Source organism: Alligator mississippiensis, chromosome 4, assembly GCF_030867095.1.
Source record: "Alligator mississippiensis isolate rAllMis1 chromosome 4, rAllMis1, whole genome shotgun sequence".
Lineage (NCBI taxonomy): Eukaryota > Metazoa > Chordata > Crocodylia > Alligatoridae > Alligator > Alligator mississippiensis.
In genome coordinates, this window is record NC_081827.1 from 20123882 (window position 1) to 20146996 (window position 23115).

Consider the following 23115-nt stretch of genomic DNA (forward strand, 5'->3'; position numbering starts at 1 on the left):
AGAATACAAGGGGCTGGAGTTATGATGTACTTCAAGAGCTGTGGTTCCTGGATGGCATAATGAACCTTGGAGGCCATTAGTTGTCAGAGCAGTGCAATAGCCACCCCAGCCCCTAATCAGCCCCAGCAAAATATAAAGGGGCATCTAGCTTAGCCAAAGTGAAATACCTATTGTCTGTGATTTGTAGAGAGAGCCGTAAGTCAACATGAGGTTTGTTCCTGTACTTGAAAGCAGCAACAGGAATTGAAGAAGAGCATTTTGCTGTCTTTGGTCTCGTTGTACAGTGTGCTCCTTTTGAGTGCAGGTCTGCACAGGAGTGCTAGAGATAAATTTGTTTACAACTAAGCTGCTTCTCTTACCATGGATAATTCACTACTCTTCTATCTTTACTTGCAGCAGAGTGTATTTGGAAGACCCACTATGTCTGTGCAAAAAGTTAAATTGGTTGAACTATTTTGCACAAGATAAAAATGCATCCGCTGGTTTTAACAAACACTGTTTCTTGTCTCAGTGAATATCCACAGTAGGCCTTGTATTTATTTGTTTTTCTATTTAGAAGGTGGTCTAGAACTACTTTCTCTGTCCTTTTTAGAAAGAGCATTTAGATTATGGCTCCAATAATTACTTGCAATGTTTTTTTTAAGGAAAACAATATATCTGAGACCAAAATCTACCCTGCAAGTGTAGTTCAACAAATGAGAGCCTAAAACATAGCTTATTTCAGTAGATGTCTGTCGTTTACTTCAGTTAAGGCTGAATTATCTTATTTTTTTCTTACAACAGGAAGATTCAACAGACTGTGGTGGGGTCTCTGGTCTGAACCCATCACTTTGGTCTATGATTGGAATCCAGTTTTTCCTGCTTTGGCTGTTATCTGGTAGCAGACATTGTCAGTTATGACCCTGTTAAACCAAAACCTGCATACCTAATCAAGACCCTGCCAAAACATTAGCCCTCAGTTTCATTTTAAAAGGGGTCAACTATTCAAACAGCAGAAGAACAGCAATGCCCGTGACTTGGTATCACTCTGTGCAAAAGACTCAAAAGGGCACCCACAGTGGCTGCATGTTGGAGTCAGATCCTTAAACTTGTGTGAATGCTGCATCATCTATGCCATCTGAACAGAATTTGTGTGTGCTTCATGGAGGAATCTTAATTTGTTGGTTATGGTATCATTGATGACTTCATGTATAAGGGCTCCCCTTAGGTAGCTTATGGTCAATATGATTTCTGTTTATTTTGAACTTAACTTTGCATTTGTTGCAGGCCTTGCAACACTTCTTCATGAGCACTTGTAAAGATGATAGTTCTTGAATGCTCTTTCTTCACTTTATTCAGACCCTCACGGCTGCTGTGAACATCAGTTGTGTCCAGAATATATAATAGACTCCAGTTCATCCAAAATGGTTTAGGGATATGAAAATATTGGCTAGTTGTCTTCAGAAATTCACCGTGACTGAAATGCCTTATGCTGAGTGGCTTGTTCTGCCAAAATTAATCAAAACGGGTGGCCCGCTAAGTTTTGGTAGGTTCTTAAACTGTTGGTTTAAAAACCAAATAAAGTCAAGCAAGCAAGAAGCTATGGAATTTAGACATATAAAGGTGCTTGGGAGTTCAATGTTTTAACAAAACCAGTGGTTTTCCTCTTAAATTCAGTGTCATGTCCCCTTCACAAAAATGTTAATTTTGATGTAATATTCTCCCGTTTCTTCACAGTGCAGTTACATAATGCTAGTCAAATCCTTCAAAATGCTCAAACAAAAAACTTGTGAATAAAAAAATGTCTTTGTGATTATTGAACGTTGGTTTCCAAGGGTATTTTGCATGATGATGCTGCTACTTTATTGTTTTTAAGGTTTTTTTTTTCTTTTTGATGGTAGAGTATAGTCCATTGACAAGGTAAATGAGTGATTTTTTTTTTGTTGTGTGAGAAACTAAACTTTGCAATGTGATGCGAATAAATCATCATAAATTATATTGTTAAACGGAGCTCTGAATATACTGTGCAATGAAAAAGCTAAGAAAGTAATTTAGTTGCCTGGTAAAAGAGATGAGGTGGGTTTTATACAGATTAGTGCTCTCATATGAAAACCTGTGTACAGATATTTTAAGTATATATAAATCAGATCTGACGCATTTATTTTTGAAGAGTATATGTTCTCAAAGATTCATACCAGGTTCCCCCTTTGTTTCTACAATACAGTTGCACCTGTAATATTAAACCTCTAGCTGTTGCTATTTTATATTGAAAATAGCAAATTTAACAAAACAAGATTTCCTGGTTGCTGAAATTAGAACATAATCTGAACAAATGGGGAGCCTTGAATCTATATGTATGCACATTGATCCTTGATTGTGAATAATAATTACAAAAAAAACAGTTGTTTTTATACAACCTTGTTGGTGATACAAATTGGTGCAGTAAATTACAATATTACAGTGTAGAATAGTGTAGATGCAAAATATGATTTGCGCTTTTTTCTAGTTTTCAAAACTAAACAGTATTGCAAGACAGCTAAACCAATGAATGTGCAACTCTGCTGATATTGTACAATTCTGCTAACAGCTGCAATATGCAAATATTAATATGGTACAATAGCTCTTAAAAATAACAAAATGCAAAGCGTTGGTATGCATATGCTGGCAAATGACTCTGATATAAATTTGATTACATCAAAAATCTTACAGAGAAATTATTGGACATGCATGAACATGCCATGAAAGTTAGAGAAGTTCCTCAAACCCCATGGTATGACTTCAACAATTGAATCTCTACTTGTAGCTGTGCCCATAGTTGGTTGGTTGTTTTTCACATGTACCCTTGGTTCCAGCTGTGTATGTTCTCATGTTTAGGAGTTCAATAGGGGAAACAATAAAAAACAAACAAAAACCCCTTCCAATCTTTGTGTTGAATTATCACCATTGGCCTTTTGATCCCTTTAGTATAGGCATATGATTAAAAATAGAACTGACTGAGCTTGGTAGCTCCAGTTTATGTCCATTGAAGATGAGCTGCTTTCACCTGTATGGAGTGAGGATTACAGCAAAACTTTCCAGTAGCTGCAATTCTCTTCACCCTCCCTTCCCCTGCTGCCAAATGCTAGATTTTTTTTCTAACATTGAGGCTCTATCCTTCAAACCCCCAAACATGAAAAAACAACATGCTTATAGGACTGTAAAGATCAAACTCTTAAGATTGCACATTAGTTTGTATTTGCTTTTTTTGATTACTTGAAAGATCTATTAAGTGCTTTATGTTTAAATAGTTCAACTTAGTTTTCCAGGGGGGAAAAACATGTAATGGAAAAGTAAAATACTTCAACTTTTAGATCATGAATACTTGACTAGATTTGCTAGCATGTGTGAGCCATATCCTGAGTTACTTAGGATAGGTACTTATAGGCAAATCCCAAAGGGAAGGGTGGTGTAGAACCATGCTGCCACAGGAGGACCACTGGTACCCTGTGTCTCTGCTCCTATCCATTGAAGGTACAATGCAACCGTAGATTAGGAAGAAAGGAATACCCTTGCGAGACTGCAGGATGGGAATTTTTCCTGGCCCAGGCAAAGAAGCAGGGGCTCTTTGTATCTCTCTTGGCCCTCTCTTCTCCTTTAAAGTCAGTGGCAACTGTGCTCTTAAATCACTCTGGCACTTTTGATAATCCCATTCTTTACAAGTACTCAGTCATCAAAGCTGGGCCTGTCTGATGATGGGCCCAGTATTATTTTATTTTTTAATAAGGCTTACTACAGAAAAATGAAGTCTAAGTCTGACTGCTGTTTGCAGAGAGCTGTTTATTTTCTGGGTATATGTAAATGATATCCAAATGTTTGAAAATGCACTATATAGATATATATATAAAATATTTATCTGTGAGAAAACCAAACAAAATATGAACATTACCTTGGCCAAAGTGCTTGGATCCATCTTTTAGAAACCACTTCTGTGAGTAGGAAAAGTTTTTTGTTGGTTACAGGGAAGTTTGGTATGTATTTTCTCTCATATAACAGAGTTTGTGAAAGAACACACTCAAATCCTTGATTTTAACATGGAAAGATTTTAAAATTATATTGTAAAAATTGCTTTAATATTTTTAGTTATTAAATAAGAAGTTGGATTGGTATTTGATTAAAGCCTCTAAACAAGAGCTACAGACAAGCTGTTTGAACTGTATTGGTTTTACACAATCATCTCATTACCTAATGTATATCTGACAAATAACCACAAATGGAGTCATTTTAGCATTGTACAAAACAACAACAAAACGGTATACGGACTTAACATGAATGGTTTTTCTCTTCTTTTTCATTTGAACAACCAGCATTACTGCCAAAACACAGACCGTGGTCCACATTTGTAACAGGTTTTTAACATGACATAGCGGGTTTGATTGATGAGATTTTTAGGTCCTGTACCTTTAAGACTTTAGTATGATCTTTTTCATATTTCTAATGCTTGAGGCTTTATTGCTTAACTTGACAAGACCAGTGTTGCTGCCATTTGTAAGTTTTCCTATAATATTCCTTTTACTAACTTTAAAACTGGCCTTACTGGGTTCAAATAGGCAGTATCCCTTTTAAGTGACCTTTGCAACCCAAGTGTTACTTGCTGCATTTAAGAATTTTCAGTATCTTTTAAAGGACATTGAGACCCTGTGTTCCCCTTTACACTGACACTCAGAAAGCTTAATTATTATTATTATTATGTCTTAATTTTGAAACACTACATTAATCCCACCAATCCTGCACATCCGGATGCTAACCTGCTAGTACTTATGACTTATGGCAAAGCCCCTGCAAAACTCTGTGATGCTTCTAGCTTGTCTACTGGAAGTGATATGTCAGGAACACTTTCTTAGTATGAAGTTTTTCCCTAGTTTCATCAGACATCTAGGTCTTTAAACCAGGCCATTTTTTTTTTCCATGCCACAATGTTAATATTGTTAATATTCTGTGTACACTACTGTAAAAAGACTTAGACAAAGTATCTGAAAACAATTCAAGAGTTTCAAAGCGTTGGCCTCACCCTAATACCAGCTCCTTGCATCTGTGCTGCTTCTGGCTTTCCAAGAAAAGTATCATCTTGAAGAAATAATTTCACTGAGGCTAAAGGGATACTGTCTGCTGCAGATGCCATGACTTTGCAATTGTGATATGACAAAGCTGTCTTCTCTTGTGTTGTATGGAATGTCTGGATTATGCTTTCTGGGATATTTTTATTGAAATGCTCGGTGTGCATTCCTGCAAAAAAAGAAAAAAACTAAAAGGCTTGACTGCTCTTAGTGGGCAAAAAGGTCTTTTCTCCCTTTTATTGTGTTCTCTTGACACTTTTGTGGAACTTGACAAGCCTGGGAAAAATAAAATTTTGTAAAAATTTGTACAATAATGTTATAAAAAAGTTTATAATCCTAGAAATGTTGTGTTTAATTCTTGTGCAAAAACAGTATATTCAGAATAAAAGTTTATCATTTAAAATCAATTACTAGTCTGGATGTATTGTTGCCCTGGGCAATAGCATGTAAGTAGAGCCTGTGTAATTGCTGAATTATTCTCCATCTTTTTGAATTGCTTCATAATTGTACTCTAGAATCTAACTATCTTATCAAAAGTATAAAATTAAGATAAAAACCCAGATTATTTTGGGGAAGAGATGTGCAGCTAACCTCCGTATTTGCCCTGGACAGTACTAGTCCTAGCTTTCTACTTTCATTTCCAGCTGTAAAATATTCTAAAAGCTAAAACAAACATAACCAGCACAGACTGTGTGCCGGAGTCTAAAAACCTTCTGAGACAGACTCTGAGAAATGTGATTATAAGCAATCCCAGTTCAAGAGTACATTGTTAGGAACTAAGAGAATTGCAATTACAGATTATGCTTGTATATTTTTACACCCCAAGAAGTGAGATACAGGGCAAAATTAAAAACTATAGGGCCACTCATGACACCGCAGATCAGCCTCCATAAATCGCTTGCATCAAACATGTAACTGTCCCATTTTCACCACATTTCTGGAATAGTTTTATCATGATGTCTTCAGTGCTGAGTACCACAAAGATACGGCACACTTTAAAAACCTGAAATTCTCTTCTCAAATTTCCAAGTAAGGTCTTAATGTAAACCTCTGTGTCAAAATTCTTCAGTCTATTTAAAACATCGAGCATCAACATCGTTTACCATAAAATTGCTTATTTTCAGGATCTGTAAATGTATCTGACTGCTAGAATCTGTTTTGAGAATGGTTGTGCCTTAGTGATACATTTTATGCCAGTCTTGAGTTCAAAATACGTATGGAATAGTATGCATCATACAATATTTTTCTTGAGCAGTAACTAACACCATCTTACAACATTTTCACTATCATTTAAGAAATTCAGGAGTGTTGTATACATAAAATATAAAATCTCACACTGAAACATCTGTTTCCTCTTTAATTGTACTAGAAGCAATTTTGTGACTGGATGCTGCCTAACTTAAACCCCACTGAAGTCAATGGGAGGATTTCATTTAGACTTCCATGGCACAAAGCACATATTTTGGTCTGGGAACTGCCTTATCTAGATTCTCACTTCAGTTCATCTGAATTTTCATGCTGATATGTTTTCCTGATTCAGTGCATCATGGTCCATGGTGTAGGTGTTATCATTTGAGACCCCTTTTCAGTCTCCCTTTCAAGGACCCTATCCTTCCCCTTCTCTGTGAATAATGGCATGTCACTCCAGCCAGTCTGTGACTGGGCCTTGAGGATACAACTCCTGCCTACCAACCTGATGAGCTTCATCCTTGGAATCCTGTGGACAGGAAACATTAAGCAATAGTCCTGAAAGTGCGTCTTCAAAAAAATACTAATTGGTCAGAAAGAGTACAGTGCTTAAAGAAGAGGGGATAAGACAGCAAAGGATGTGTCCACATTGTGTCCTCAGTGCAGTCAAGGGCACCTGTTCTCCACCATATGTTGGTCATCTCTTCCTGTTTTACATGCACAATGGTAGAAATGCAGTGGTAAAGCCATACTGTGGGTGCTCCCTGCAGCTACTGGTAAAGTCTGTTTCTGGTATTTTTAAAGCAATCACATGTGATTTCTCCAAAGTGGCTTCACCATCACATTTCTGTATTTGGTGCCTGTATGTAAGAATAGGTGAGGGGAGCATTCTCAAGAGAGGGCACCCTACCGGTGCCAAGGACATGACGTAGATCATGTTATTCATTCCTCTCCAGGCTTATTTGGTTGTCCCCACTTGCCATGCCCCACAAGATCCTGGAGTAGAACTGACTTAGACCAAGTGCCCTCCATTCTCCCTGGAGATCAATCTTCTGCTTAATGGGTGCATCTACATATCACCCTACAGTGTCGTAGCAATGTGCTGTGGTGACATAGCGATTACGCAGGTCTACATGTGATCACCAGTTACATTGCCATAGCAGTGCGCTCTCCGGTTATAGCATGTTGCTACAGTGATGTAGTGGCAAAATCTAACTGCGCTGTACGCACAGCACAGTAACCACCCATACTGTGCCGTGCTTTAGTACTTCCAAAAGTACTTCCAAAATGCCATAACAGTGTCACCATATGGCAACATGTAAATGCGCCCAGTGATTACAGACCCTTTCCCTAGTAGGCCTATTAAATCAAATCTTTGGCTATCGCAAGCGCCCTGTTGCCAGTATTGGCTCCCACTTCAGAAATGTAAACCTAGCTTCTGTATTTGGAGGAACTCTTTTTTATCTTTTTCCCTCTAGCTAATGTCAGACTCAATCTCTTGAATTAAAATAATTAGCATTTCAGAGTTGAACAGGGAAACTAAGCCACACATAAATAGTTATAAGTAATGCATACATTTTCCCAGTTCATCACAGCCAGGCTATGATCCTTCTGAGTCTCATTTGTAGCTTTGGGATATTTTTATTCAAATAATGCTAAAGCCATGCATAAGTAGCTAATTTGTAGCTATTAAACATGAATGAAGAATTCTAAGATCTCCAAAAGAAAATGTAGGAAAGAGAAAAAAAATCCCCTCCTTCATTTTTATGTGCCTAAATAGCCTTCCTGCCTTTCCCTCTCCCCCCCCCCCCCGTGTAACTAATTCAGTTGAATTAGAATACTTTACTACAGCTTTAAAATGTGGAAGGCCTTTATTTTTATTCTGTAAAGTGACAGATTACAGAAAATTGGTTAATTCTCTTCTACAGTAAAAACCTACAGAATAGGTATAGAATAACTCAGCCTTCTGATCTGATTGTGTAGTCTGGCTTTCTGACTTGAGGAATCTTAGCAACTCATATAACCACAGCTTTTTTCTTGATTGATGAGAATCTCATTTGAAACACAGCTACTTTATCCTACAGTGGATTATAAAGGGTAAAGTGACTACTAGTGTGTCAGCAAACACTTTGATATAGTCATAGAAGCCTTTAAGACTGAGGAATATGTTGCATTTGCTACTTTTGCAACCATTTTCTTCAGTATTTCTTTTTGTTTGGGGGACAGGAGGAGTGCTATTCATAGTTATCTCTGGCAGTTGTTTTGTTGAGGAGCATGTTCAAGTATATAGCCACAGTGCATGGTGGCTTTTTCCTTCTCATCATGATAATCTTTAAAGCAGTTTCCATGCACTGCTTGAAATGAGTTATTTTACACACTGCATGCAAGAGATGGAATACAGGGGCAGAGAGTTTCCCTTTTAATTTGTGTTGGTTTAATTCAGACTGTTTTGTGATGTCAGCTACACTTTATGTCTTGATTATTTAAAAATAAATGCCCTTGGGTATCACTGTACACATACATATATATATAGATTCATAGATTCATAGATGTTAGGATCGGAAGGGACCTCAATAGATCATCGAGTCCGACCCCCTGCATAGGCAGGAAAGAGTGCTGGGTCTAGATGACCCCAGCTAGATGCATATCCAACCTCCTCTTGAAGACCCCCAGGGTAGGGGAGAGCACCACCTCCCTTGGGAGCCCGTTCCACACCTTGGCCACTCGAACTGTGAAGAAGTTCTTCCTAATGTTCAATCTAAATCTGCTCTCTGCTAGCTTGTGGCCATTATTTCTTGTAACCCCCGGGGGCGCCTTGGTGAATAAATACTCACCAATTCCCTTCTGTGCCCCCATGATGAACTTAATGTGTGTGTGTGTATGTGTGTGCGTGTGTGCGCGCACCCGCACGTATCTTAATACTAGCTATTACTTAGTGCTTGAAACATGTTAATGCAGACAAAGTGTGCATGTGTAGACATATATACACATACACATATATACACACATATGTGTGTGTGTGTGTGTATATATATATACACATAGATAGATAGATAGATAGATAGATAGATAGATAGATAGATAGATAGATAGATAGATAGAGTAAAAGCCACATTATCCTCTGCCTTACAAACCGGCATGGTCTACTAACTGGCATGCCAGTCGATACGGCAAAAGCGAAACCACTGTGACACTTCCAGTTTCACCAAGCCCCCACAGCCCAGGGCAAAGCAGCCTGTGCTGCTGAACCCCAATGGCCCAGGGCATAGCAGCCTTTCCCCAGTGTGCCCAGGGCCCTCCTCCCTGTCCCCCGGCACTCTGACATGGCGCACTGGATGTGGTGGGAGGGGCGACGGCCCGAACAGGCAAAGACACCTGTATGGGCCTCTCAGATAACTGGCATATTTGGTTATTCGGCACCCCCCATTCCCCATAGGTGCCAGATAACAAAACTTTTGCTATAACTTCATATGTGTGTGTGTGTGTATATATGTCTACACATACACACTTTGTCTGCATTAACATGTTTCAAAAGTTTTGAAAAAGTTTTGCTATAACTTTTGCTTTTGTTGTGTGTCTACACACACGCACATACTTTGTCTGCATTAACATGTTTCAAGCACTGAGTAATAGCTAGCACTAAGGTATGGTATGTGTGGTTAACATGCATTATTTGACTTAAGTATTTGAGACAGAGTCCAAACAATTACCACTTGCTATGGTCACAGTTTCCAGTATGATCCAATATATCTCCAGGAATGTAACACCTATAAAAACATACAGTTAAATCTTAGCACATGTAGGTTCAATCTATGAAGACTTTTTATTAGAACTGCTTATTATAGATTTAGAAAGTAAAATCCTGTTTTCACCCTGTCTACCTCCAATCAGGAAGAAGGATTATAACATTCTCACATAATGTCTGTGTAGACAAGGTGTACCTCAGAGCCATAGGCATCCTGTAGAGTCATAAAATGTGCAATATGTGTCTTGAACTCCAAGTTGAGCAATAGCATGTGTGAACCTTTGAAAATATGTTTAACTCCCACTGACTTTCACTGAAACTTAGGTTCCTCAAAATGCCAATGAGGCAGGGGTTAGATGGATCTAGCTCTCATGTACATAAATCCAAAATGTAGATCCTCAAATCTCAGCTGCTGCCTAACACTGGAGATATCTAATACCCCTAGGAATCTAACTTTTCACCCAGGAAAGTTCCTAAATATGTGCTAGAAGTTTGTGCGTCTTGGCAGTACTGAATAGCTAGGAATTTAGCTTATTCCTAAGCTACAGCAAGATTTAGCTATTTCTTGCAGGGCCTGATCTCTCTCCGATTGACCCTCACCCAGAATGTGGAGGCAGTGATCCAGGTTCAGTGCTCACCTAGAATACAGGAGTCTTAGTAAATTCCTCTTACCTGAGGCTACTTGAGTATATATCTCCTACCTTGTAGAGCAGGGGTACAACCCATAGGTCACATCTGGCTCATGGAGATGGGAGGCTTCAGTGGCCTTCTGTCAGTGGGGGGATTTTGCCTGCACCATGAGGAGGCAGTGAAGAGCTTCTCCCATGTTGTGACCAGGTGGCAAGGAGAGGCAGCAGCGATGCCCAGGTCCTATCACTAACGTTGCTTATTGCTGTTGTAGAGAGCAAGCTGTGTAGTGTGGTGCACCTAGTCTCTCCTGCTGAAGCTGTTCCACTTTGTATAAAATATTTAAACATTAATTGGAGCAGGGACTGGACCCAGACACCCGGTGGGTCTATCTCACACACCTTCTTTCTGATCCAACTCTTTGAACTAGGTCTCTCAAGCTTGCCGTTAAGACACCAACCTGTAGGAGGTGAATTCTGAGTTCCCACCTTTGTTCCCAGGACTAATGTGTTTTACCAATGACTGTTTAATGTAAAACATATGAACAGTCCTCAGAGCAGGGACCATGATCTAGATCTTTCCACCTCATGGGGGACTGCCTAACCACTAAACTACTGACTCATACTTTTACTTGCTCCCTTTCTCTGGCTGAAGGAATCTTTATTTTTCCCCCCCACAAGGGATCTATTTTAATTAAAAAAATAGGGATGTTGGATGCTACCCTTTCATCCTCCAGCTCTCCCTCATAGCCCCTCTAGGGAAGTGGGCAATATGCCTTCAGACAGAGGTGTCAATTGAACCTGGGACTTCCTCATAGTGGGCATGTCTACATATGCATCCCACTGTGTAGTTGCTACTGTGCAGTCATTTACTACTTGCTTTAGCAAATCCTAAATGACTGTGCAGTACTGTGCAGTAGGGGTGTGCAAAATAGGCCGTAATTCGATTCAGATTGAGCCTGAATTGGGGGACAGTGATTTGATTCGTTGATTCAGATCACAGTCCCGATTTGATTTGGTCAAATCTGAATCTGAACATTCAATGCTGTTCGGCCATAGACACAGCTTTAAATGTTTTTTCTGCATACCTCAAGGTACCAGGCATAGCTCGTGAGTGCTGCAATGGTGGGGTGGATGGAACACCCCACAGGAGGGGGGGGGGACGACCCCCTGGGTGCTCAGCGACAAACCCGGAAGTGGTAATTGTTTGGACGCTGTCTCAAAAAACAAATCAAATAATGTATGTTAACCACATATACCATATCTTGGTGCTAGCTATTACTCGGTGCTTGAAACATGTTAATGCAGACAAAGTGTGTGTGTGTGTATACGCACGCATATATATACACACGTATATATGTGCATGTGTGTATATTTATATGTATATGTCTACACACATAAATTATGTCTGCATTAACATGTTTCAAGCACTGAGTAATAGTTAGCACTAAGATATGCACACAAACTTATATATATGTGGGACACTTCATCTTCATCTCCATTTCCCCCAATATCTCAGCCTTCATGAGCTGCCTGGTACCTTGAGGTATGTAGAAAAAACATTTAAAGCTATGCCTATGGCCAAATCATCAAATCTCCCCAAATCAATTGGGAGGGTTCCAATTCAATTCGGAGAGGTTAGAGGGTCTTCAGATTCAGAGATTCAGTTGCCGAATCAGGCTGAATCTCTGCCGAATCAAATCAGCAACCAAAGCTTCACACAGCCCTGCTGTGCAGTCCCAATGGCACATGGGTTGTTTCCAACCCTACTGTGCAGTAGCTCGTTGCTACTGTGCAGTAGTGGTGGCAACACAATTAGTGCCTACCCATGCTACATCACTGTAACGATGAGCCACATCACCATAGCTGGTCGCTACAGCAATGTACCATCTCGTGTAGACACGCCCACTGGGTAGCTAATACGCTACAGCATAAAAGAGGTGAGGGCATCTCCTTCTCCAGACTTCTGTTAAAAGAGCAGCTACTGTTGCATTTTGAGTGAAAAGCAGTCCATTATGTATGCTCTAAGAATGCTTGTTGGATTAACCTACTCAGGAGGGAGAAACAAAGGAAGACCTGGTTTCCAGATCCCAACTGGCTTAGGCCTGAGCTAGTCACTGAGCTGCTCAGTCCTTCCAAATAGAGGTGCTTCTGTGTAAATATCACTAACACCTTCAAAATTGTGCAAATCAAAATTGTTCCAATAGTATGCCTAAATTCCAGTTTAAACAGTTAGGGGAAGACTTGAAAAAAAGATTTATGCCCAATAGCCATTGTCATGATTCCACAGGTAAAAATATTCTAGAGAATTATTTGCCTCCCCTGAAGGCATGGGCAGGGGACAGGGGAGGCTGTATGGATTGTTTTGGAGGCAGCAACAATTAAATTGTGGCCAGAAAGGGCTCCCGGTGCAGATGGAGAATGGAGAACAGTTCCTGATTGAGAAACTAGCTGTGACTTATGGGAGGCTGACCCCGGGTTGACCCTGCCTGATAGTCTAAACAAAGGGTTAAGATCTTGTCAGTTTTGTTTTACTATACTCTGTTGTCCAAGAATTTTATCCTTTTTTTTAAATCCCATTTGTTCTTTCTTATAATAAATCCTTTTGTTTTTCTGTTACTTTACTGAACTGCCTTGGTAAATCAGGATTTCTGGGCAAATTAATAACCTGGGCATACCCATTCAGCAGGGTGGAGGACCAACACACAAACCCCGGGTGTATCTCTGGGAGCACCCCAACACCTCGGGGTTTTATCACACTCATGTTTTCGTTGGGATGTATGTGCCTTATTTTTTTATGTGTTTCATCAAAGTACTGCCTATATGCCACATGCACATATCTGTGCATCCTGGTGTTTTGGCAAAAATGGGCCTATACATTGTAATGTGTGTATTGGGCATGCTCAGAACATCAACCATTGTTTTCTTGTTCATATGTGTGATGTGTGCATGCATGTGAGGTAAGCCTAAGCCTAACTTGGAACTCAGTAGGGAGGCCTGGGCATGCTTGAGGCAATTCAGTTGGACAAGTGAATTGCAAATCCCTATTGCACATCCTGGGATTTTCCCTGAATTTTCAATTTCGATCACACTTTTTTCTCTCTTCTTCCTTTATTCTATATGATTAACAGACAATGGAGTTAAATATAGATAAAATGCTGTAAATGAATACTATTACTTTCTTAGTAGACTCTTATTCTTATAACTGCTTAAGATCAACCCATTCCAAATACCCATTTCCAAAGCTTGTGTAACACTTTATGCAGCAGTAGCATGTAGGAGGTGGAGAGGGAGGAGGGCAGGCAAGCTCCCAGCATCTGTGGAGCAATGGGAGGCTAGAGGCATGCCTGAAGGGGCTGTGAAGGAGTGGAAGGCTTGGGGAAGGCTCCCTGGCTGGGAGGGAGTACTCTGTAAAGAAGTCCCTAGGCAGTCCCTCAGGATGCAGGAACTAGGGCCACAGCTCAGACCACTCCATACACCCTAGGGAGTTATGTGCAGAAAAATTTGAAATTATGCACAGGAAAACTCAAAATAATGCAAAATCAATTATTTATATATATATATATATATATATATATATATATATATATATATATATATATATAAAGTTAAACTAAATATAGAATTTTGAAACTTCTTTAGAAATATATGCAGGTACTTTATATGGTTGGGTGGGTGTAGGGGGATTTGTGAAAGTGAGGGGGGTGGGATTTGTGGGTGGGTGTGGGTATGGGAGTATGTGGGGTTTATGGGTGGGTGTGGGTTTTGTAGAAGGCGTGATGTGAAAGGGTGTGGGGGGTGTCTTTGGGTGGGTGTGGGGTTTGTGGTGCACAGCCCCCACCACCAGGGGCTCAGCAGGAGCAAGCCATGAACCCTCAGGGTGCTCATGGTTGCAGCATGCAGAGCTCCCAGCAGTGTGTGGCTCTGGCTGAGTCCTGGGGGCTGCACATGCTGGCCTGGAGCCAGCATGGCCTGCTGGCATGCACCTTCACACCAAACCAGGCTGGCTCTGTGCCAAAACATGTGGATCACAGCACTGCAGGTAGGAGCTGCCTGCCATTGGGCTGGGCAGGCTCTGTGCCTCCATGTGCAACTTCCCACTGGAGTGCTGGATGCCCCACCTGAAGGCACAGGGCCAGCTGGCCGAGCCCAATGTCATGTGGACCGGGAGCCATGGTCCATTGGGCTAACTGGCTCTGTGCCTCTAGGTGGGGCTTCCAACACTCCAGCAAGAAGCTGCACATGGAGGCACACAGTCATGCGCCACTAGGCCAAATGGGCTCCTGCTTGCCTTTGCATGTGATTTCCCACTGGAATGCTGGAAGCCCCACCTGGAGGCATGGAGCTGGCTGTCCTTGTCTGATGGCACATGAATGGCAGCAGCACCTCAGCACCCACCCCAACCTCTAGTACTTGGAAGCATTTCCTGTGCTGCAGAACTGCTTCATGGTCGCTGCCTCCTCCTTTCAGCTGTGGCTGGCAATGCAGGTACCCCAGCTGCTCAACACTTCTAGGCACCTACCCACCCATCCCCACCCTCAGTAGGGCACACAGGGGATGCTTCCCAGGTTCTCCCAGGCTGGCTTGAGAGTGCCCATGGACACCTCTCTACTTTCAGCCCCCACCTACACACCCCCACCCTGCCCCCCACCCACCCCACTGGCTCTTCCCACAGCACTCAACCCCACACCCAGTCCTGGCAAATCACCTGCACCCAAGCCCTGCCAGTGCCCCAACCCGCAGCCCCCCACCAGTTCAGCCCCACTGGAGGGAATCCCCAGCTGGCTCCCAGCTCCCTGCAAGGCCCACTTACCCCAAAGGCTCCAGGAGGGAAAGTCAGTTTGAGCCAAGCCCTGGCTGACTCGAGTCTCATGCCCTGCCCCTTCCCCCTCTCCCTTGGGACAGGGCTTAGGTTTGCTGACCTTTTGGCAAGAAGGTCGTGCGAGGTGGAACTTTGCAAAAGTGGAAAATCTGTTTGTTTTTCTGCTACAATGAAAAATCCACTTTTTTTTCTCTGTTAGGAGGGAAAATCCATGGTTTTTTCCCCCATTTTTCCATGAGAAATGGAAAACCTAGATCCCTGGTAATAAAATAGGAATATAACATACCTTGGTTTATAACTTCTAAGCATTTATTTTACAACAAATATAAACATAAAAAATATGAAATGTCCTGGGAAAAGTCATAAGAGACAGCATAATAGCAAAAAGTAAAAAGTTTAAATCTCCTCAGAAATTAAATGGAGAGACTTCAGGACTAAGGCTCTGCTTTGCTCTAACTCATAGTTAGTCCAGTCACATGCAGTATTACTCAAAGGTGTATAACCTTATGTCTAATTGACCTAGGGGTGAATTTGTAGATCCATGTCTGTATGGAAGTTTGTCCCCCAATCTGAACCAAGAGAAAATACACAAATCAAGGCCACATAGGGAATTACAGAAAATGAAAAAGACACTCGGGTAAGGCCAGATTAACTCCAACTCTAAAGCTTAGGTTTCCCTACTCTTCTGTAATTTCATTAGGAATATTATGATCTCTTCATTATTATGGATACAAATACAAGCCCTTCTTACCACACTCCTCCACCTTAATTTTTGGAAGCTTAATATTTTATATGCACCATAGATCCTTATGGAAAAAAAATCCCAAATGCTTGGTATTTTGCCATGAATGCATAATACAGAATTAATACAATGGTGAGTACACATTAATGGCCCATTGGTCTATAATATTTGTTATTGAACTGTGCAGAACTTGATTACATTAGTTATGCAAGAGATTTAATTAAATAAGGGGAATCACAGCTTCTGCATACAGCATTACACATTTGTTTTTGAGTTTGAATGAACCCGAAATGGGACCGTAGCAATGATATTTGGTGAATTTGTCTTAAAACTAGAGGTAGCTAGTGGGGGGTGTGCAAAGCGGGCCCTGTTTGATTTGGATTTGGATTCAGGCTGAATCAGGGACAGTGATTCAATTCATTGATTTGGATCACTGTCCCTGATTAGATTAGGCCAAATCTGAAGATTTGATGCTGATTCAGATATAGACACAGCTTTAAATGTTTTTTTCTATATACCTTGAGGTACCAGCATGGCTTGTGAATGCCGTGATGCTGGGGCAGATGGAGTGTTCCACAGGGTGGGGGGGGGGGGCCTCCATGTGTTCAGCGGTTCACTTCTGGTCCACTTCTGGGTCCACTGGGGAGCATGCTGCCCCCCCACACACCCCTACGGCTCGGTGATTTGCTGTGGGGGGTACCCTGGGTGCGCCCCCCAGACCCAGGAGGCACCAGTCAAAAAACCGGGGGAGTGTCAGGGGGCCCCTCTGCAAGCTCCCTGGTGGACCCAGAAGTGAACCAGAAGTGCTTTTGTTCCACTTCTGGGTGTGCTGCTGAGCACACTGGGGAGCCCCACACACTCCTGTGGGATGCTCCATGTGCCCCAGCATCACAGCATTTACGAGCTGCCTGCTACATAGAGGTATATAGAAAAAATATTTAAAGCTGTGTCTATGTCTGAATCACCAAATCTTTCTGAATTTCTCCAAATTGATTCAGAGGGTTCCAATTCAATTTGGAGAGATTTAAGGGTCTCCTGATTTGATTTGAATTCAGAGATTCAGCCACCAAATTGGGCCGAATGTCTGCCAAACCGAATCAGGGACTGAAGCTTCACACAGCCCTAGTAACTAGGTTCATGATTTAATATCTGGCCACCAAAGGATAAATGAATGGAATCTCTAACAGGAGGATGGTGTTTTGGTGGTTTGTGACCCTTCATGTTGTTTGTATGTGTGGTTTCTATAGCTAGGCCAAAATCTTAACCTTGGGACTTTATCCTAAAAGTTGCTTCTATCCAAAAGAAAGGCTTTGACTTTCAGATGTGCCAAACATTTGTGGCTCCCAACCAGTCCAGTTACCTGGACAGGATCTGTAACTGTTCATCACTACTGAAAAATGGAGACGCTTCATTTATTTAGATAAGATTCTAAGGTGTCTAACTTTAGAGACTTGCCTTAGGAAACACTGACCCTAATTAAAGTATATTTGTCTTTAGTAACACACTTAGTGATGCTTACTTCAAGCTTAATAATCTTAAATAGTACAATGTGGCGTTTTTGAACCATCTCTTAGAGAGATGCAGCACTCTCCTGGCTGTACTCATTCATCTTTGATTCTTCAATTTCTTTTCCCTCTTCCACCAGTTTGGTTGTTATAACAAATCAATCCTTTTGCCGAGAAGGAGCTACTTCAGTTTTGCCTGCAAGAGTCCCAGGTGACCACATGACATCCTAACACAGTGATTCTCAAACCAGGTGCCTTGAGATTCTGCTAAGGATGTTGTACAATATTAGGTATGCAAACACCTATACCCAATTGACAAGAAAACCCCAGAGATTTCAAATAGGAACCCATAATGTCAAAAACATTCAACCTGTTGTGGTATTTCTGAGTTCTTTACAATGGAAGAGTTGCTCTATTATTTTTCTGTAATCAAGAAACGAATGAAAGCTAACAGCTGGAATCTTCTGAGTGGTGACTTGAATCTAAAAAGGTTGAGAACTACTGTCCTAACCACTTGTGTGCCCAAACAAGTGCCAAAGCTATTTTGACCCATGATATTGCAGTTGGCAAACTCTTTGTTGGCAAAAGCAAATTGTAGCAAATTAAATGCATGTACAAACTACAAATCATGAAATTTGGAATGTATGTATAGGGCGTCTGGCTATAGTTTTTGTGGACGGTAATATAATCCCTGGCAATGTAGGCAGATGTCCCTTTGGAAACAGGGTGGCCTGAGTTTGGGGGGGGGGGGGTGGTGCTGGGGGGGTTGGTTTAGTTTTACTTATTTAAAAATGCTAAACTTCACAGCCACTTTTAAAAAGAACCATGGAGACAGAGAGGTTATAATCAGCTAACTTGTGTCTATATGGAATTGAAGCAACTGCAGCTGCTGGAAAAACATAATAGTCTCTGAATATTTTTAAAGTGACTTCACTGATGTTTTGTCTCATGGTTTTAAGATACATGATTAATGTTTTTAAGGTGATTCATCTTGGGTTCTCTCTTTGTTCACTTAGGCTAAAGAAAATTTGATAGTTCCTTATAAGAGAAAAAAGGCTGAAACATATTTATGTATTTAATTACTAAAAATGAAAATCAATGCAGTTATGAACTACATATATTACAAGACAGTAAAAGATACATATTTCCCTAATCTCTTTCTTGGTTTATCCCCAGAAGAGCAATGTTGGGAAGTTGTCTTTTTTATTGCATTACTATTTATTGACTATGCCAGCTTCTATTGGTTAAATAATAATTGAGTCCCTTGTTGCCTCTGACATTGTGATTGGCAGAAATAGACTACACATAGCTGGCTAGTGCATCTACTTTTATGTTCATTTTTACCCAGTACCTTATATTATTAAACTCTTCCTGCATCTGGACATTGAGTTTTATTTAGATAGCAAGAGTAAATATCAAACCAAATAAATTATTCAGAAACTACTTTCCCACAAATAGCGCACTTATTATTTACTACCTGACTTTTGTGCATTTGCCTTGAAATTGTGCTTGGTACTCCCAGTGCTATTGGAGAGCAGACGGGTTGTGTGGGTGAAAATTAGCACAGAATTTGACCCAGTGTCTCTTTCAAATGCTTACTGAAATCTGGTGCTTGCATTCATACTTACAAGCAAATGTAACAAATCACTAAGTAGAAACATAGAATTGGAACAGTCTTCAAGGCCCGTGGTAGAAAGATGCCTGCCACCTCTTCAACCACTGGCATATCCACCTAATTGTAGCTCTATCTAGTCCAAATTTCTCTACCTTGGTTAGAAGAAAGTCATATGGGGCTAAGTAAAAAGCCTTACTAAACTCCATGTATATTATGTATGTACTGCATTGCTCTTACCAGTAAACCAGTTACCTGGTCAGGAAAGGAAAGGTTGTTAAAAAATTTCATATCGTGTTTACTGCACATTTCTACTTTGTACTAGAATTTTCAATGGACTTCGCGTGCATGGATTTTGGAGGGGTGTGATGTGAGTTTGGAGCACAATTACTCAGAAAGCCATGTTATATGTATATAGGGATATGTAGATGTCTGTAAGCTGTAAGTTAACTTTTTTTTTTTTTTTTTTTACTTCTAAAATTGTATTGGCTCAAAGCGCATGCAGTTCTCTAACAGTGAGGCACTGGTAGCTGTACTTCAAGTGTTATGCCACCAAAAGAGGAAATTTCCAGTTTTGTCTTTACTTGTGAAAGGGCCACAGATTTTAATCCCTTAAGAATGGAACATTATTATTTATGGAAAGCCATTTTTTAGGTCTTGTATCATATAGCATCTATGTATGTGCGAGGGTATGTTAATTTACCAACATTAACATTTGGCTGCAGTCTAAAGTCAATAGGACCTGAGCACATACTTCAAATTAAGCACTTTCTTCAGGGCTTTGAAGTGTGCATAAGCATGGACTGGAAACATACAGTTTAAATTAAATGTATGTTTAAATGCTTTATTGAGTCAGGTCAACAATAGTGAATTTTTTGGTGACTGTAGTGTGAATTTTTCTATTTAGAGTTCTCCATTGCTTTAATCAAGGTACTCTGGGCTTACTTAATTTATGTTTCATTTAGTTTATTTTGCCATTAAGCGTGATGTATTTATGTTTTTATTGAGAATCAGTATTTTAAGCAGCGCTATAAAGACTACTGCAGTTTTCTGTCATGGAAAAAAATGTGTTTGTGACAATTTTTGTTTTGTTATTTTAACATATGGCAAAACCATCAGTAAACTGCTATTTTAAACATTAAGACCTCCCAAGACTGATGTGACACTCAGTGATGCATTTCAGTGAAATCAGACCTTCAGAGGGAAATGCAAATGAAGTAGATACTAAAAAACATGGCAAACCTCTGCAAGCTTTCACAAAGCAGTTTTTGTACCAGTTCCACATCCCTATTAATATTAGAGCAAAGAAAACATGCTTCCTAACTCCCATCCCTATCCAAAACAAATCATCGATCCACCCAGTAAATAGTAATATGTTTCAGTTTGTTGGAAACACAGATTGGATCTGGTCCACAAAAAAGGCTGAAAAATGGATCTTGAAAATACAGTATGGTATGAAGAATGATGGTATTGTACGCAGCCCCTTATTTGTGGATTCCATCCTTCACTTGGGGTCATTAATACATTTTACCATTTAGCTGTACGAAAAGCTAAGTTATTTCCAGAGGCAAGTGGGAGTGTTAGTACTGGACTATAAAGTGACAGCATTCAATTTAATTTTAAATGTTTTGAAATACTCAGATGTGATAATGCTGTAGTTTTATTCCCTGGGCAAAATTCTGCCCCATGTTTGATGGTTACACTGACTAAAGAAGCACAGCACACAGTTTCTTATTGTTGTGTGCATGCTAGGAGGACAGCCTATACTCCCAATGCTCTCTATGTTGGTCAGAGAGGAACTTGCCTAATGCATCTGTCAATGTGTGATGGGGGCAACTGCAATGGGTGATACACTATCAGTACAGGGAACACCTGGGGTTTGCAGCTCACTGCATGATAAATGGCAGAAAATAATGGCTTTTAACTCTATTGCCTGTTTTAAGGAATGATTTTGCATTATATAAACTAATTAATTAAAAACTGGAAAAAGCAGAAATTCCATATGCTATAATGATTCCATATGTTACATATGTCCTGACTGATGGTAAGGGTTTTGAAATGTGCAGAAATGTAAACAGCAGTCATTATGAAAGAGGAAAATGTTCAACTTGTGTTTCCTGCATCCCAGAGTTAAGACAAAAGGGTGTGCTGGGTGTGCTGGTAGTTAGAGAGCATGGCAGGGACAGTGCATGGGGCACTAGAAGCTCGGGGAGGCTCAGGAAAGCTAGCAGCCCACATAGACAGCCCTGTGGCCGGTGCACAGTCTCTGCCACTGTATCCAACTGCTAGCACACCCAGCCACCCTCCTGCTGCCTCCCCACACTGCCCCAGGGGCAAGCCAGCCTGTTCCCAGCAGCCCCAGGCATACTGCCAGCTGCATGATCCTGCTGAAGGCAGAAGTGGTGAGGAACCCAATCCTTTTTTTCTGCAGAGCCTGCCCGCCTCTCCTGAGGCTGAGGGTGAGGGCTGAACTGACTAATGGCTAAAACATTCCAAATTGCAGTGTTGTAAAGTAAGCTACATTGCAATAATGCAAACTCATTTGAAGCCTCCAAAACTCGCATACATGTAATGTGCGATGCCATTAAGCCACACAAAGGGAAATTTTCGTCATGTGTACATTGTGACATCATCACATGTGCAAGCACCCTAAGGCTAGAATTTGTATAGCCCGAGGGAGAAGGTTGGCTGCTGGTAGAGGGGGACACACTGACAACCCAGCCAGAAGGGCTGAGACACCAGTGGCCAGAAAAGACAGCAAGTGGTGAGCAGGGTGCTGCCTGCTGCCGTTAATGGCAGGAACCCCATGGCACTAGGGGCTCCACCTCCCCCAGCCCCTTGCTTTACAAAGCTCACCTTGCTGCCAGCTGGTGAGAGAAACAATAGCAGTAAGCGAAGGTGGGGGATGGACAGCACCTGGGCCAAGTAGGCAGGAGGGGGTGGGGTTTACTGGGATATAAGCCCTTCCTCAAAGCAGAGGCAGGGTAGACTGGTCCCTGTGGCAGAGCAGGATGGAGCCCTCAAGGAGACAGGAATGAATGCAAGCCCAGCAAGAGGGGCTTTGGCCTGAAAGGAGGAACCTCTGATGATGGAAGGACATTGAATTAGTGCATAGGAAATACTGGGCACTTCTACACATGCACCCGCCCCTACAGTTGTTACTGTGTAATCATGTAATACTTGCTTTAGCATCGTGTGTAGCATCTTGTGTAGACACACCCAATGAGGACCCAGGAGGAGTCCTGGGGAGTGAGTGCACCCAGAAAACTGGGGATTTTATGTTGGTCCACAAAGGGCATGGAGGGGTGGGTGCACCCTGAGAATTATTTATGTTGACCCAATAGGGGTTTGCTTTGGTTTTTTTCCTTTGCTCGTTTGTTGGTAACAGCCAGGGAACTGGAGCAGCTGTGAGGCAAGGTAGGGAGGTCACAGAGCAGAGTGCTCAGCACCTCACAAGATTTCCCCTGAACTTTTTTTTTTGTTGCTTTGTTTTATTTTGTTAACTCTTTCCTAGTATTTTGTGGTGGTCTCAGAGAGGGAGATAGGTGGCTGCATCTACCAGGCAGAAGCCCAGGAGGGGTCACAGCCCTAGAGAGACCAGAGGTCCTGATTGAAGTTGGGTGAGCTGGGACCCAGCAGGGTGGATCCCCTCGTCAAATATATGGGGAGAGAGCGAGGAAGGGAAGGGCATTCCCACACTACCCAGCGGGGTCAGTAACCAGGGAAGGAGGATGGGAGGCAAAGCACCCTGTGCTAGACTCTGGTTACCTAAAGACAGCCTCCTAAATAACGTGCTAACTCTA

At 41.3% G+C, this 23115-nt stretch overlaps 1 protein-coding gene across 5 annotated transcripts in view; it reads left to right on the forward strand.

Annotated features, from left to right (window-relative positions):
* Window positions 1–5479, forward strand: part of CACNA2D1 (calcium voltage-gated channel auxiliary subunit alpha2delta 1) — a 669683-nt gene extending 664204 nt beyond the window's left edge. For all 5 annotated transcript variants that reach the window (XM_059725817.1, XM_059725819.1, XM_059725820.1 and 2 more), the window contains one exon: window positions 784–5479. In XM_059725817.1, coding sequence (XP_059581800.1) covers window positions 784–820 — 37 coding nt within the window. In that variant the 3' untranslated portion in view covers window positions 821–5479. The remainder of the gene's footprint in view (window positions 1–783) is intronic.
* Window positions 5480–23115: the final 17636 nt, after the last annotated feature.